Here is a 14,986-nt window from a genome sequence, read left to right as displayed (position 1 = left end):
CCAAAGAGAATGTTGCTAATAATAATACTGCTGGAGATGCCCTACAGTTATGAGTGTATGTCTTTATTTTTTGCCCAGCATCAGATGACTTAAAAATAGTGCCACCGTTTATGCACTGATGTTATTGTTTGATTGTTTTTAATTGTTAAAAAGAATGCATAAGTGAATAAATAATACTTCTTAATTTTTTTGTCATTCCACATGTGCTATCAAAAATGACATCAGGCATAAGGTTGTGTCCTAGATATCGAAATCTGGCACTGTGACAACAGTAATAATAATAATAATAATAATAAATTTTATTTATGAGCGCCTTTCAAGTCACCCAAGGACACTTTACAATAGGATAAAACACTTAGTAAAACAATGGCAGAATAAGAACAATAAAATACAAGCACAAGATAAAATGAACAAACAGTGGATTCACAGTGAATATGCAGATTTGAACAGATGAGTTTTGAGTTGGGATCTAAACTGGGGGAGAGAACCAGTGTTTCTTATTTCAGGGGGCAGAGAGTTCCACAGCCTGGGAGCAGAGCAGCTGAAAGCTCTGCTTCCCACGGTGGTGAGGCGGAAGGAAGGTACAGCAAGCTGGACAGAAGAAGAAGAACGAAGTGAACGGGCAGAACAGGTGGTGGTTAACAGGTCAGAAAGGTCAGAAGGAGCGAGGTTATGAATGGCCTTGAAGGTGAGCAGAAGAAGTTTGAAAATTATCCGGAACTGTGAAGTGAAGTGAAGTTCCTGAAGAACAGGTGATGTGCTGGTAGGAGGGGTTCTGGTGATAATGCGAGCAGCAGAGTTCTGAACCAGTTGAAGCTTATGGAGGGATTTTTGGGGGAGACCATGCAAGAGAGAATTGCAGTAGTCAATACGGGAGGTAACAAGACTATGTACAAGAATGGACGTAGACTGGGTGGAAAGAGAAGGAAGCAATCTGTTAATGTTACGTAGATGGAAGTAGGCAGAACGGGTGAGATTATTGATGTGAGATTTATAGGAAAGCGAACTGTCTAGGATGACACCAAGGCTCTTAACCTGAGGTTAAGACAGAGCTGTGACACGTGAGTTCACCGTTAGACACCGTGGCCGTTAAAGTTATAACATGATAACTTTAACTGGGCAAATGCAAACCCATCATGTCAAAGCTTCATTCCATGTAAAACTGCATATATCCTAAATTAAAAAGAGGAAATAATTATATGCCCTGCCCGCTATTTGTGGAAATATGAGAACAAAAGTAAAAAGATGTTGTAATGAACCCTCATTGTGCGTAGAGAAAATGCATGTAGGGTGAAGTTCATCTGGTTCAAGTAGTTTGTTATTTAAGCACTTAACTTTGTGTAGCACATAAATTGGTGGCACAGATCCCGGAGGATTTAATACCATTTTCACATTTTTCTTTTGCACAACTTGAAATGAGCAAATTGCCTATTACACCTCGCTCCTTGAGATTGATGTTCTTGTATTACTGCGTTTCTTCACATCTGTACCATTAGATTACCTACTCGCAAATCAGTATTTAACGACGTGACAGCTCGGCCAGCTTAAAATATTCCAGATTCATAGTCTCTGCCGCTGTCGCTCATACCCTCTCCAGGACACTGGAATAGGCGCTGTACATCATTTGCACATTAAAATGAGAAGCCATTTCTTCCACTCAGTAATGAGATCTAGGACTTGGTGTTTTTTAACGGGTGCCGTCTAAATGCCAGATAGGTATCTGGAATGAAATGCACCTCACAAACATTGCGTATGCCATGCGTCAGCCTTTATACAGTTTAATGTAGTGCTTCACTGTTCATTGTTCATGTTTAAATTAATAAGCTGGCAATAGAGTTTTACATTATATATCGCGTCAGTGATTCATTGTGCATGTTCAAATTAATAGGCCAAGAAATGAAAAGGAAGACGCAGCCCTACTTCCATTCCTAATGTTAGTCTCACAGATTTCCCAGCTGTCTCGTGTTTTTGTCCCAGGTGTGACAGAAATACAGGAAAATAATCTGCTTCTCTGTAATTGGGCAAATCCACACTGTTGTCATTGTGGACAGAACGATGTTGGCTTTCTCTGTAGATATGTTCATTAAAGTGACTTCCTGTCTTTCAGAGCTCATCATTCCTACAGATTAGCAGCAGCTGTTTTTGTTTCATCATTAAAGTCAGTCCTACAATCAGTTTACTCCTGCGTCCAGTCAGGCCTGCAGCACTTCTTCTGCTTCCAGCAATATTTCAGCTAAGGATGTTTTCAGTTGTGATGATTAAAGAGATTCTGAATAATCGATTGTGCGTTAACTTCCAAAGTAACACAGTGCATTTGATGTTTTGCCAAAGAATGACTTCTTCTGAGTGGTATATGGCAGAGGAGGAAGGGGAAAAACTTGATTGTTGTATTTATTCCCAGCCATCCATAAATCCATCCGTTTATCCACTTTCTACCCCAATCCAAGGCCGCTTCACGGGGTCAGCACCCTTCCAGCTAAAATGTATAATTTGCCCAAACTTTCTGTCTAGTGCTTTTAATTTTTCCTTCATAGAGTTGTCGTCAGTCAATACATAGGGAAAATGTTAGTTTCAGTAAGAACTGGGCAAGTGGACCATTACAGCAGCAGACCTGGGTAACTTTGATATGGAATTGTTCTGCAGCTGTTTGTAAATGTTTGCCAGCGTTATGGTTTCTGATTTATTTCAGGCTCCTCAGAAGTCTGATATTTATTGGACGGCAGATATTGTTTTGTGGTGCAGTAATTAAGGAGCTAGCAGTCAAGGGGATTGTATGGGAGAAGAGGCAGAGCCCAGAAGCTTTGGGAGGAAGCAACAACGAAATCATTTGCCTGCTGTTGCTTACCAGGGCTGAAGCCGACGTAGCAAAGATTCTGCAACACAATTGATTGTGCAGCAAGTTGAAGCTTGTTTTGCTTGGTGGTGTACAGATGCATCCACCAGTATCATCTTAGCATAAAACTTCATATTTCGACCAATCAAAATGTTCAGAATCACCTGTGTATGTGGGAAAGCACTGCAGGAAACTGCACTGTGAGTTTGAAGCTTTTGCACAATTTCATCCAACAATGCAAACCAGTAAATTATACATTTCAGGAACTTCCAAAGAAAGTGTGGAAGAGAGTCTTCATTGATTTCCTTACCAAGCGCCAGCTTTAGAGACATACGATACTTTACAAGCATCCGATAGAGGCCCCAGCCCCCATCGCATTATTGAAATGCCTTGATAATATTGATGTGGTCAGGTTTCTACTCTGTTTGTGATCTCTCTTTTTCTCTCTTTCATGCTTTTTATCTCCCATCCCTCTTACCCCACCCCAAGATGTCGGAGTAATCTGTTCTTGTCTGTCACCTCTCTCAACCCGATAAGGAGGGGAAGAGCCATGCTCCCGTCCAGGAACGGATGTTTCTCCTTGACAACATTGACGCAAACACAAGGGCCTCTGCTCTATTTGTATAAAAATAGCTCCAGATAAGGAAGTAGACATTGAAGTTGTTTACTATAAGCAATATGCCTATCACTGAAGTCTTCAGAAAGACCTCTTTTAGTGAGATGAATGCTGATGTCCACTGTGCATCACCGCGTCTGTTTCTCAGTCATTGCCACTTGTCATATTGTGGGTTTATGGCTCTTCAACCCCCCCGATGTGCGCTAGTGTGGCGTCTTTGCTTCATAGCGCAGTCTAATCATGCAATATTTTCTTAAAAGACACAACAGCAGCATTGAGCCATTTCAAATCCAGCGATGAAACTCATTTGGGGAATTGAAATTAGGCATTTAGCTGTACTTGCTGAGCAAAGCTTGTTGGAGTCATGAGAGAGCAGCAGTAATTTGTTGGTTTATTATGTCAGCAGTATTATCCAGTTACTCTCAGCGTGGATGACTTGTTGGGATGAGCGAATTAAAGCATGGGTTTTATCATTTTTATTACAAACATATTAGCAACAATAGCAGCTTTTGTTGAGTCTTTGCTCTCACTAGTGTGCTCGCAGTGGCACAATAACTGTAATTCATAGCTAGAATGAAAATATTGAACTGTGATTCTTACGTTATTATGGGTCGGCGCATGATCAACACTTCGTAGTCTTACAGATATTATATAAAAGAAGCCGTTTACTAAAAGGGAAGATCTATGCAGCATCAGTACATAAGGGTGTTGCAGTTTGACTGTTTGTGCTTTGCTTTGTGGCGACAGTTTCATGTGGTTTGTAGTGAACAACGAACCCGTTTTCCTTTATCAGTTAAAAATTGGCACATTTTTATAAGGAAATGCCTTTTTATTTAAAAGTTCTGCAGAGAAAGTAGTATTTCCTGCACTTTGATTAAGCAGTGGAGTCTTTATAAGCGTGAGCGCTTGATTGGACTATAATATACATTATGCATAAGTCATTAGATATGCATTGGTCTCTTAGTATTTTTTTGTGGAGCTGGAATTTCACCTCTGCTGAGAATTGGTGTTGGGGTTAGTTTTTCCAATCCAATTTTAGAGTCCGTAATTTGATTTGACAACCTCCGCTGCCACCACCTCACTAAACCCACAGTCACCTGTTGGACACAAAGATACACTCTCAGCCATCAAATTGCAATGAATTTATTTGCAGTCAGTTGCTGGGAGTATTTTGTAACACCTATTTTCAGCAGCACTGCATTATGGTTAAAATCTTAAGGCTGTTTAGCCCTCTGTACAATGAACAATGCCTGAGGTTGCCTCTTATTCACATTTGCCGGGTGATGAAATTTCTTCCTACGTCACCGTACAGCACCATGAATCTTGTAGTTTGTAGTCGGCTATTTGACAGACAGCGTCTGTATTTAAGGCGGTTTGGCTTTTGTATTGCTGTAAAATAATATTTCTCCTTATTTTTCTTCAAATAAAGCTAATGTCTGGGAAAAAGTCATGGACACAAGTGCAAGATGCTGAAAGAAAAAGTTGGATAAGCAGTCACAAAAAAATATGTCTCGACATCACCAGCAGTGCTAAATGATTACAACGTCAAACTAACCTAACAGATCTGAGACTCTCTCTCAGCACTCGTCTCTCATTAATGATTTTATGTATCAGAAACACCGAGGTGATTGAAAGTGAAACAGCACAGGGAGTTTCTGACCCCTTTCCCCCCCCCATGAGGCCAGACTGTCTTCAGGCCTTGTCTGTCATCTTTACGTCTTCACTTTGTTGTCCTCTTTTTGGGTCCTAAGTGAGACGCAGTGCAGTATAACACTCTGGGCATTTTTGCCTTTGCTACCACTAATCACCAGACCCCTACTAGTTTTATCATAATTAACAGATCAAAGACGCAGAAAGAAGGGCAGTCATGCATTATTAAACACACACACTCTGTACGTATATGTGCCTGTGTATGTTAGTCACGTAAGTCATTGAAAAAATCGTGATCTTTATGAACCGATTTATCCGTTTTGAGAAGGTTTTCATAATTTATCAAAGATAAAGTCGTACAAATTGTCCTCAAAAGGAGATTTTCTACTATTGCGTAAGTCTGATCTTCGTGGTTTTAGGCTCTAAGTATTTTTCACATATGAAGTAGTTTTTTTATTATTTATCTCACATACTCAGAGACAGTTGCAGATAAACACACAGACCTCAGGAGACTTCGGGAGAGGTTTAGGTTAAAGATGTATCAGTTGTTCTGCACATTGCGTCTTCTGCATTAAAGGCATCTAGGGCAGTCATTTTTTCTTTCCTTGTAAATGTATGTTACTGTACTCATGATTCTTGATGGAAAGTGGCAGATTTCTCTTCCAATGTTTTGCCTGAAACTAACAAGTCAGAACATAGTGTGGAACAAATATTTGGGGTATTGGTTTTTCATTTGGTTGGAGGACATGCAGTGAACTTTAAATGTGCTTATCTGTCAGCTCAACCACTTTGTGTTCAGCAATGGAATAATATAATACATGATTGTGGGTTTTTGCTGTTCCTGCTTTGTGGTAATGACTATCATCAGTCCTCTGTGCTTTATTTAGTGCAATGTTGAAGTTCGGTTCCATTTTCTACTTTACTCTTCCGTCAGCATCACATCTATTAAGTGACCTGTTCTTTCTGTTTTTGTCTCTGCTCCGTATCTTTTATGCTCCCTCTTGAGTTCACTCTCTAGGGGCTGTAATAAACCTGTAGTTAGCTGTTAAAACCGTGTGCATTTTAGACTAAATGGCCCCCAGCGTCCCTGTGCCTGCTGTTGGGGCTTACGGCCAATGGGCCTTTAAATGACTTAATTTCCTATCTGCCTCCTGGGGGACCTTTTAGCGAAGCTAAAAGCTGGTCACAGCCCGCAGAGAGTGTCAGGAAAGACTTGGAACGGGTGGACCCCGGCTGAATCAAAATCGCTATTGCTCTAATTGCCACTGGCAAAATCCGTAATACAGACATGTGTCATAGTGATGTGGAGGTGCACACATGTTGATCTTTTCACAGCATGTCCATTAGTATTTGTTACTGTTAGCATGCAGTCATCATTTTGAGTTTTGCTGCTTAACAAATCAGTAAGAATACAAAGCGGTTGTTAATCATTTTTATGCAGTAAAAGTAAAAGAAAATAGCTTTTTTGAAATTTGACCTTCCCAATTTTCATCTAAGTTGTTCAAGCTGTTGCTGTGAATTTTGGACCTTTTTGGATAATAATTTAGTGATTAATAATCAAATCAGATAAGATGTCACTACTTTGGAAGACATGGGGACATGCTGTGAATAGGCCTTGCTGTCTTTGAAGCTAGACACTCGTAACCGGACTCGGTATATTAGGCATTTGTGTCATCCTAGATATTAAATGTTCAGCTTTATGTGGTGCACACATGTTACTTAAGCTAAGAGCTGAAACTGTATATAAGTTGCTATAAGTTTTCCCAAGTCATTTGACCTTGATGAATACTCTTAGATTCTGTGAGTTATTTAGGCACTTTTTATTCCATGCAGACAATTGGCTGCAAAGCAAAGTGCTCTAATCCGTGTTTTCAGTTAAAAATATTTACCAACATTGATTCTGTTATTGGCTCCCTTATCCCAGGCTCCCTTTCCTCTTTTCTGCCAAGGTGAACTTGTGCACTGTGTTTATCTGTTTCTTGGTGTGTGCTCACACATGTGTCTCCCTGTGTTGATCCTTCAGCAGTTGTTTGCCGTTTCTCCCCGAAGATCACTTACATCGATGCGATGGTGTAGGATGATTGCTTCAGGGGGAGCCAAGGCCTGTCCTTAGGGTCATAACAAAATTAAAATTCCTTTAAATATTGACATACAGGGGATGCAAGTCAGAAAAATATAATTGATTTATGAAGGACAGAGTGTATGTCTCCGAGACAGTGGATAGCAGGGTGGTTCGATGCAGGATGGGCAGCAAAAGACTGGAACAGGCTACTGCAGCTGAATTTACTTGACCTGCCACTTGATACTTTAACTTCTTTGACCTAACTAGTCAAATGCATGATAGTTTGAATGTGAGCACCACAATCAAGAAGTACACTGACCTTTAGTGAGGATTTAAAAGTACTTTTTAGAGTGTTGGGCAAAAAAATAAAATTTAGAAAGAAAAATGAAAGCCCTCCTGCAGTTCTCCCCTCTTGTTCAAAGCCCCACCCATCACAGGAAACTCGGAAAAGACCACCACTGAGTCTGTAACAGTCTGCGTCTGTATGGTATGAAAAGACCATGTTGTAAGCTAGTTTTTATTTAACCAGGCAAGAGGACTCTGTTCGGTTGAGGCTGTCACCTGTCAGCCCTGGGTGTGTGTTTGTGTTAGCACTGCAGGTTTCTGTACTGTAAACTGCAGCACAGCTGTTCACCAGAGCTCACAGCCACTCTTCTCTTCCTTTATTCTAACGCCTCAAAAGTGTCCCCAGTTAATAGGGTTGTGTTAGTTAACAAGCCTGTGAAGTCCTCGTCAGCAGCATTATCACAGCGACACACACAATGTGGGTTTTATCGGGCCTCTCTATGGCAGCGACAGCAGACGGGTCTGAAATTAGCAGCTCTGAGAGGAAAGCAAAGAGGCACACGGCATTATTCCACATTCCCAGCTGTGTCTGAACACCAGGAATACCAATATAGCAGTTGTTGTTCGTCAGACGCACACATTCGTGCACGCGGAGCAGACAGTTAGCACCACAGTCAGCTCTGTCACAGACCTTCTGAGGCGTGAAGTATGTGCAGGCTACAGCTCTTCTCATTATTAGGACTGTTGGATTTGGCATCAGGAAAGAAGAGCATTCATGCTGCAGCCACAGCAACTTACAGGTCTGTCAGAAAGAAAAAGGTCAACCGGAGGAAAGAATTCAGAAGCATTTAGGGCTCTTGGATGGACTGCTGATGGAGAGAATAGGTCCCTGGTTTGTGTTCATGTTGGCTTTTTTTATTATGGTGACCAGAATATGCTTTATTATGCAACACTTGGAAGCAAAACCACAGATCTGGAGTTGTCTGTTTGAGATGAAATGTGCATATTTGTCCTTCTAAGTTGGAGAGTTTTCAGCTTGTCAAGGTTTAGTAGCAGACTGCCTGGCAAACGTGTGATAGAATCAGGATTTATGCTCCTCGCCTTGATAATCTTGGTTTAGCCTTTATTATTTTCATACTCTGGTTGCAAAAGAAAGCTCAGATCTTTCATTGGAGAACTTATTGGTGTACATTTTTGTGTTGATATGTGCGAGTGTCCTTCTCCCCCCCCCCTCCTCCTCGTGCCTTTCTAAGGCATCTGGCGCCATTTCAGCACACTCACAGAGGCAGAATGTGTCAAAAGGCCAGGCTGTTGAACCTCTGTGCACCAACTGAACAAACGACAACACGAGGAAAAATAGATTCTCTGTGACAGCGCTGCTGAAATCACTGTGGTCAGACTGACTGCAGGGTCACGGTAGCCTCTCCTCGCCTCAGACAGAACACAGACTTAAAGCAACAATTTGGCAACTAGACATGCCACGACAGCGCTGCACACTTAAAAACAGTCGTTTACCTCGGTCTTCACCACAACATGGCTCTTCTTCTGCCGTTACCTTTTTGTCATGGTGATTTGAAAGTCACTTGACTGATGCCGACGCTTTTCCTTATCCCTTTTTGTGTGTGTTTGTCCTTTTGCAGAAGGCATCTGCAACATGACAATGGACTCCAACTCGATTACAATGCCAATGTCAGACCCCAACGCCTGGGCGACAGCTATGAATAACCTGGGGATGCCTCCCATGGGAATAACTGGACAGCCACTCATGCCAGGTACCAGATTTCTCCATATAAGAACCAATCTTGTGTTGAAAATGTGACTCTGTAGCATGAAATATGAATATGGGAGGAGTTGTCCTCATATAACACAGTTGAATTGCATCAGTTTGATTTTACACATGTTGGAAACATCATTTTGCTGTCTGCAGTTCCCAGATATTGGTTACCCAACACCAAGTATGTTTTGTTTTTGTTGAATTGAATTATTGCATTTATTGCAGTTGCATTTTTGGCATAATTACCTGATTTCTTCTCATCTAAAATGGTGATTTATGTTGAAGTGCTCGCTTCAGAAATGTAGCTCTAGTTGTTAATCCATTCCCTTGATAATTATTTTATTCATCATGGCTACAGTGTTTTCCTTCTGGTTGTTTTCCTTTTAAAGACAGGAAAAATAATGAGATTATTAAACCAAATTGGAGAAGAAAAGGCAGCGTGTAGGCGGCTGTAGCTCGGAGATGGAACGGGTCAACCTGTAATCAGGTGTTCACTGGTCAGATTTCCAGCTTCTTCTTGTGGAAGTGTCATCAGTGTTTAAGTGTGTGGGATCGTCAAACTGATGTATTCATGTATGTGCCAATGGGCAACAGCGTTTTACGTGGAAGGAAAGTGCTATACGAAAGCAAATCTAACTTTTTACCTGGAGTTCGCCTCCAAAGCTTCTCAAGCACAGCATTTTAATGTCATTGTAAGAACGAAAAAGATGACATTTCATGTGTGAAGTGGGGCCTTTGTGGATTCGTAGCTCTTTTTCTTTGACTGCATTGTCAAGTGTGGATTGACTGCTGCTGTGGAGCAAAGTGGATTGTCATCAGTGTGGCTACGCTGGTCATTTTAGAGTAAGCATATTTCTTTCTTTTTTTTAAACGGCATGAGCTGAGTCACCAAGATGGGATTGCAGGCTGGTAATCTGTTTCAAACTGGCATACACACAAGCAAAGTCTGTCTGACAGATGCTGATATGACTCAGTCCCACTAGGATCAGTTAAAAGGAGCTTTTTTTGTTTTCAAACTCTGTGCTTCATGCAAGTTATAAAAGAACTGTTAAAAAACAAATGTATGCTGAGGTGACTTGTAATCGGTCATTCTTTGTCTTCCACCTTTAGCAAGTTAACGTTTCCTTGCGGCCTTTTCAGGCGGCTGTGTACTGATAAAATGCAGGTTCACATATGCCTATATATTTGTGTACACGCTGACACCGATGGCCTTCTGTACGCTCTGCTTTCCATTAATTAAATGCATTAAAGGATGCATATGAAACACTATTACCGAACTAGTCCTTAGGACACAAAACAAAACACCTGTATCAGCTTATCAAACAAGAACATTCACGCACGTTTTCATAGTTTCTCCCTTTGTTTTAATGAAATACACCAGTATCAGCACTAAAGGCATGTATTGTATTATACCTGCTGCATTATCGCTCAGCACCAAGCAATGACAAAAAATCAGTCATTGGTTTAAAAGCAGCTGCTTCAACTGTTTGGAACCTCTCCGTTTTGGGGATTAGAACGGTGAAATTTCATTTATTTGCTCATTTATCCCACACTCTTACAACCTCAAAGTGCATTTTGTATGCACCAGGTTGAGCTACTGTGTCCCGATCTACCGCTAAAATATCCAGCCTTACCGATTGCTTTGCTATCTATAACATTAGGTTCAGCAGCAACCTCCCACTCTCCATCTCTGAAGAGTTATTCTGCCATGTCTTTTCTCTCTTCTCAGTTGAAAGCCTTTCCCTAAAGCCTTTTATAAATCACTTCCCACTTCTTAGCTGAAATGCACTTTCATATTTGAAATATGCCAGGCTGGTGTGTGTGTGTGTGTGTGTGTGTGTGTGTATATATGCACTTGGAGGCGAACTGTCTTCCAAATGCACTCCTCGGGAAATATTAAGGGAAACACACACAGACGCAGGCATTGCGTATTTCAAATATAGTAGAAGTCTTTCCAGTAAAGAAAAAGAGAAGTCAGAAGTGACACCAAAAAAGTCTCATAAAGATGGAAACCAGACAGATTTTGCCTGTTTGAAAGTTTTAACACTGATCTGACCATCCCAGACAAGTTCCATATTGCTGACTAAGAATGAAAAATACATGTTTCCTTGATTTGATTTCAGCCAAAAAACATTCATTTTGCTTATCGGTTCCTTCTGTGTCTGGGGCAGCATCAGGAAAGTAAACACAGGGATGAGGTCTTGAAGACGGTTCTGTCCAACCAAATGGCAAGAGAGCAATGTACTTGCTTACAGAGGAGGTCAGCCCTTAATTCATTTTCCAGCTAGCTGCTGGAAGACTGACTGTATAAGGTTTGTATTTTCTGCAAAACATACCCACCTTTGGTAGCTTTTCAGCCTAAACTGGCGAAGTCAGTTGGTGTACTTGGTGGTCATTTTGGTCAACATCCAGCTACGAATGCAGTTTTAAGATCTTCCCCAAACAATCAGTTCAAGGGGGAAACAAACCAGACTCTGGTTCAGTCAGAATAAACAACACAGATTTGAGATGAAAACCAATGCTGGAAGGTGGACATAAACACATCTTTTCAAGAGTCTATATTGCAGCTGAAGTGTATGTGTGAAGCGGACTGATGGCCCCCTACTGAGATTCTCTCTTGGAACTTTATTTGCAGCAGTTGAAGACCTTTTCAGAGCAGTAATTTAAATTCATAGCAGAAAAGGCACACAACTAAAACACTAATGATGCCCGTACCAGTAATCCAGGGTGCACAATATGAGATCCGTGAAACTCGCACCTGTAGATGGAATGCAGCAATTAGTGTTATTAGCCGCACCTGCGTGTCCAAGGAAAATGTCTGCTGTGAGAAAGGCCAATTAAACTGCTTTTAAACTTAGTCAGACGCTCAGACAAGTTTGCCTCAGGTCGATCTTACAACCTGATTTTGATGTGGTAAGAAGGAAAACGGTGTGTGTTTGTGCGTGTTTGTGTGTTTGTGCGTGTGTATGAAAGAATGGCTTCGAGGCCGACACACCCACACAGATGTTTTCTGCTGTCTCATTAGACTTATGCCTCAGTTCAGCTCCATCATAAAAGATTACTGGTAGTGTATAACTGGAAGTAGCTAATTACACTTCAGTACGGTTCTTAGGTATATTTTACCAGGCTTGTAGCACATTGATCAATGGTTTGATCAATGTGCTTTCATCCGACCACATTCTTACTGGTTAGGCAATCATGGGTGTGACTTCTACAATAACGCTTTCATTTAATATTAAAATTATTTTAGCTGTATTATAGCTTGCATGTTGACATTTTGATTGCCTTTAATGCGAGCTGACTGACTTCATGCAGTATCATGTTGATGGAGCTGAGAGAGGGAGGTGTAATTTATTCCACTCCAAGAGGTGCAATAAACCAGCAAGGGAGTGAAGATGTTGGTCAAGTGTTGTTTGTTCACACCCACGCGACCTTAGGAAGAGTTTTCATCAGGCAAATGCCATGTGGTGGGTTTAGCTTCAGTTTTCAAAGCATTTAAATCTCGATTAGAGTGAAACATTAGATGTCAGAAGAAATTTCAGAAGGGTGATGGGTTGAGCCAAATCAGAAGATCTGCTGTTCATCTGCTCTTTATGAACGGAGTTCATCCCAGTAAATTCTTAAACACTCAGACTTTATTCAATTACTCTGCAATGAACATCTGGACTCGAACCCTATTTAAAAATAAATAAATAAATACACAGCTGACAGCTAACTTATAGTATTCTGTCAGCAGGCTGTACAGAAATGGAAATTGATGCTTTCTCAACCAGATAAACGCCACAAAAATAATTATATGTAATATTGAAATGTGCGAATTGTCTTATCATCTGTCTCCAGTCAGAAGGAGTTTTACATTTTCCTCCAGTGCATTTTCCACTAATTTCAAAGCATGAAAAAAAACATGCAAGTGGATCCACTTGAGCACAACCATCTTCTTTGCCTGTCTCAGTAGGACAAAATAGCTCAAGGTTAGCCACTATACATATGTGCATTCAGCTTTCATAAACTGTTCAGTTCTGTCGTAGAGGTTTCTTTTGGTAAATTTAGATTCTTCCGTTTCATTATGAACTCTTATGAAATCTCTGAACACGAAGCAGGAGGCACACACACTCATCAAAGACTTATGCTGTCATGCAGCATTTGTTGCCAGGGCACCTTTGCCTTTGAAGAAATCCAGGTGGATTAGTTATTGATTCCCCATCATGACTGTACATCATCTTTTTTTCCTTTTATTTTCACCTCTAACCAATGGGGAGAACACTCTCTCGGTCTTTTTGTCTGTCTTTGATTTTTGACGGCATTTCTGCACGAGTACACTTTGTCATATGTTTCCTGCATGTAGAGTTATGTGAGATTTTTATGTCAGTTCTAGGTTCATTCATTAAACGGACTGCCTGTGCCAGACCACTTTCCCGAGACATTAAAGTCTGCCTCTGTTTCATCCACTGTGAGCCCAGAATGTATTTCTACACTGCAGAGTCTTTCCCTGCCTCCAGCCAAGTGGGTTTATCCAGACAGACAGCTGGATAAACAGACTTCTGTGGGCATAGCCTTCAACTCTCTGCAGCCTCTCAAAGTCTAGTGCACATCTACAATGATGACAGTTTTATTTCTGTAGATGGACTGGGTAATGGTTATGTATATTAGAAAGTTTTGTGATGTGTGTTTGTGTTACACAGAGAGAGAGATTGGACTCGGGCAATAGGCGTGAGGTTGTACATACTGTATGATTTATGATCTTTATGCTGCAGAGGATTTTTGTGGTCTGCTTCCAACTGGTGCTGGATGGTTCCTAGAAGTTGCTTGAAGGCTTTTGTGATTGATTTTTTCCCCTTTTGTTTGCATTGTATTTACCTAACTAATTCAGTGTCCCCATACTGTTGCTGCTTCTGTCAATTCTGAATAAATGAATATATCTGTTGCATTTATGCATGTCCTACAGGAGGGATCTGCTTGCTTTTCAGGGGTTTCATACTCTTTGATTTCCTGTTTAAAAGGGTTTTTGTGGATGTGGAAAAAAGAAAAATTACACTCAAAACTGCCCTCTGTAAAATCAGCATGCTGAACTTTGATTTTTTCCTTTTTCTTCAGGAATTGGGTTGTAGTAACTGATTACCATCTTTAAATGTGCACAAAGTAGTACTTGAACAGAACTTTGAAAAGAAACACTAGTTGACGAGTTCAGCGCCTTGCCTGATGGACTAACAGTGCACCATAAGTAGCCTAGTTTAGGAAATGTCAAACTACAGCCTGCTGCATTGATGGAAGGAGTGTTTTTCTGGCTTATGTAAATTACATTGAATTGTGCAGACCAGCATCAACTTGAGATATTTAAGAAAACTCTCACCCACCCCCCAAAAAAGAGCAGAGAACCGAAAGAAACCAGAGACTAGAAAACCAGACGCATGCACATATGCAGTAGATGTAACTTATGCCATTGTGCTAATATTAGTTCAGTAGGTCTAATAAAATAAGCCAAAGAAGTAGTTACTCACATTACAGCCACATTGAAGCCCCAAGGTACCAGCTAGGTGTGGTAGGTTTTAGTGTAAAGGGTAAATGAACACGATAGCTTGGAGCCTACTAGTACAGGAGGTTGTTGACAAGGCCTAGCTTTTCCACACAGCTCAGCAGAGAAGTACAACAGTCCTGGAAGCAAATAACACAAATCATCTGAGGAGAAGAGGCAGCAGGGCAAATTGCATCTCAGCAGGGGAGGAAACGCACATCCAGTACAAATGGCAAACTCTATTGATCGGAAGG

General features: G+C 40.9%; 1 protein-coding gene across 12 annotated transcripts in view; it reads left to right on the top strand.

Moving 5' to 3' along the window:
- The window catches only part of enox2 (ecto-NOX disulfide-thiol exchanger 2), a 186,741-nt gene that overhangs the window by 116,197 nt on the left and 55,558 nt on the right, over nt 1-14,986 (top strand). For all 12 annotated transcript variants that reach the window (XR_003270064.2, XM_080289672.1, XM_080289641.1 and 9 more), the window contains one exon: nt 9,087-9,218. Coding sequence is in view for 11 of the 12 variants with exons in the window: in XM_080289641.1 (XP_080145767.1) it covers nt 9,087-9,218 (132 nt within the window). In the remaining variant the exon portion in view is untranslated. The remainder of the gene's footprint in view (nt 1-9,086; nt 9,219-14,986) is intronic.

Source organism: Astatotilapia calliptera, chromosome 2 (assembly GCF_964374335.1).
Source record: "Astatotilapia calliptera chromosome 2, fAstCal68.1, whole genome shotgun sequence".
In the NCBI taxonomy this organism is placed as follows: domain Eukaryota; kingdom Metazoa; phylum Chordata; class Actinopteri; order Cichliformes; family Cichlidae; genus Astatotilapia; species Astatotilapia calliptera.
Note: the sequence above shows the minus strand (reverse complement) of the source record. Positions and strands in the feature narration are given on the sequence as shown.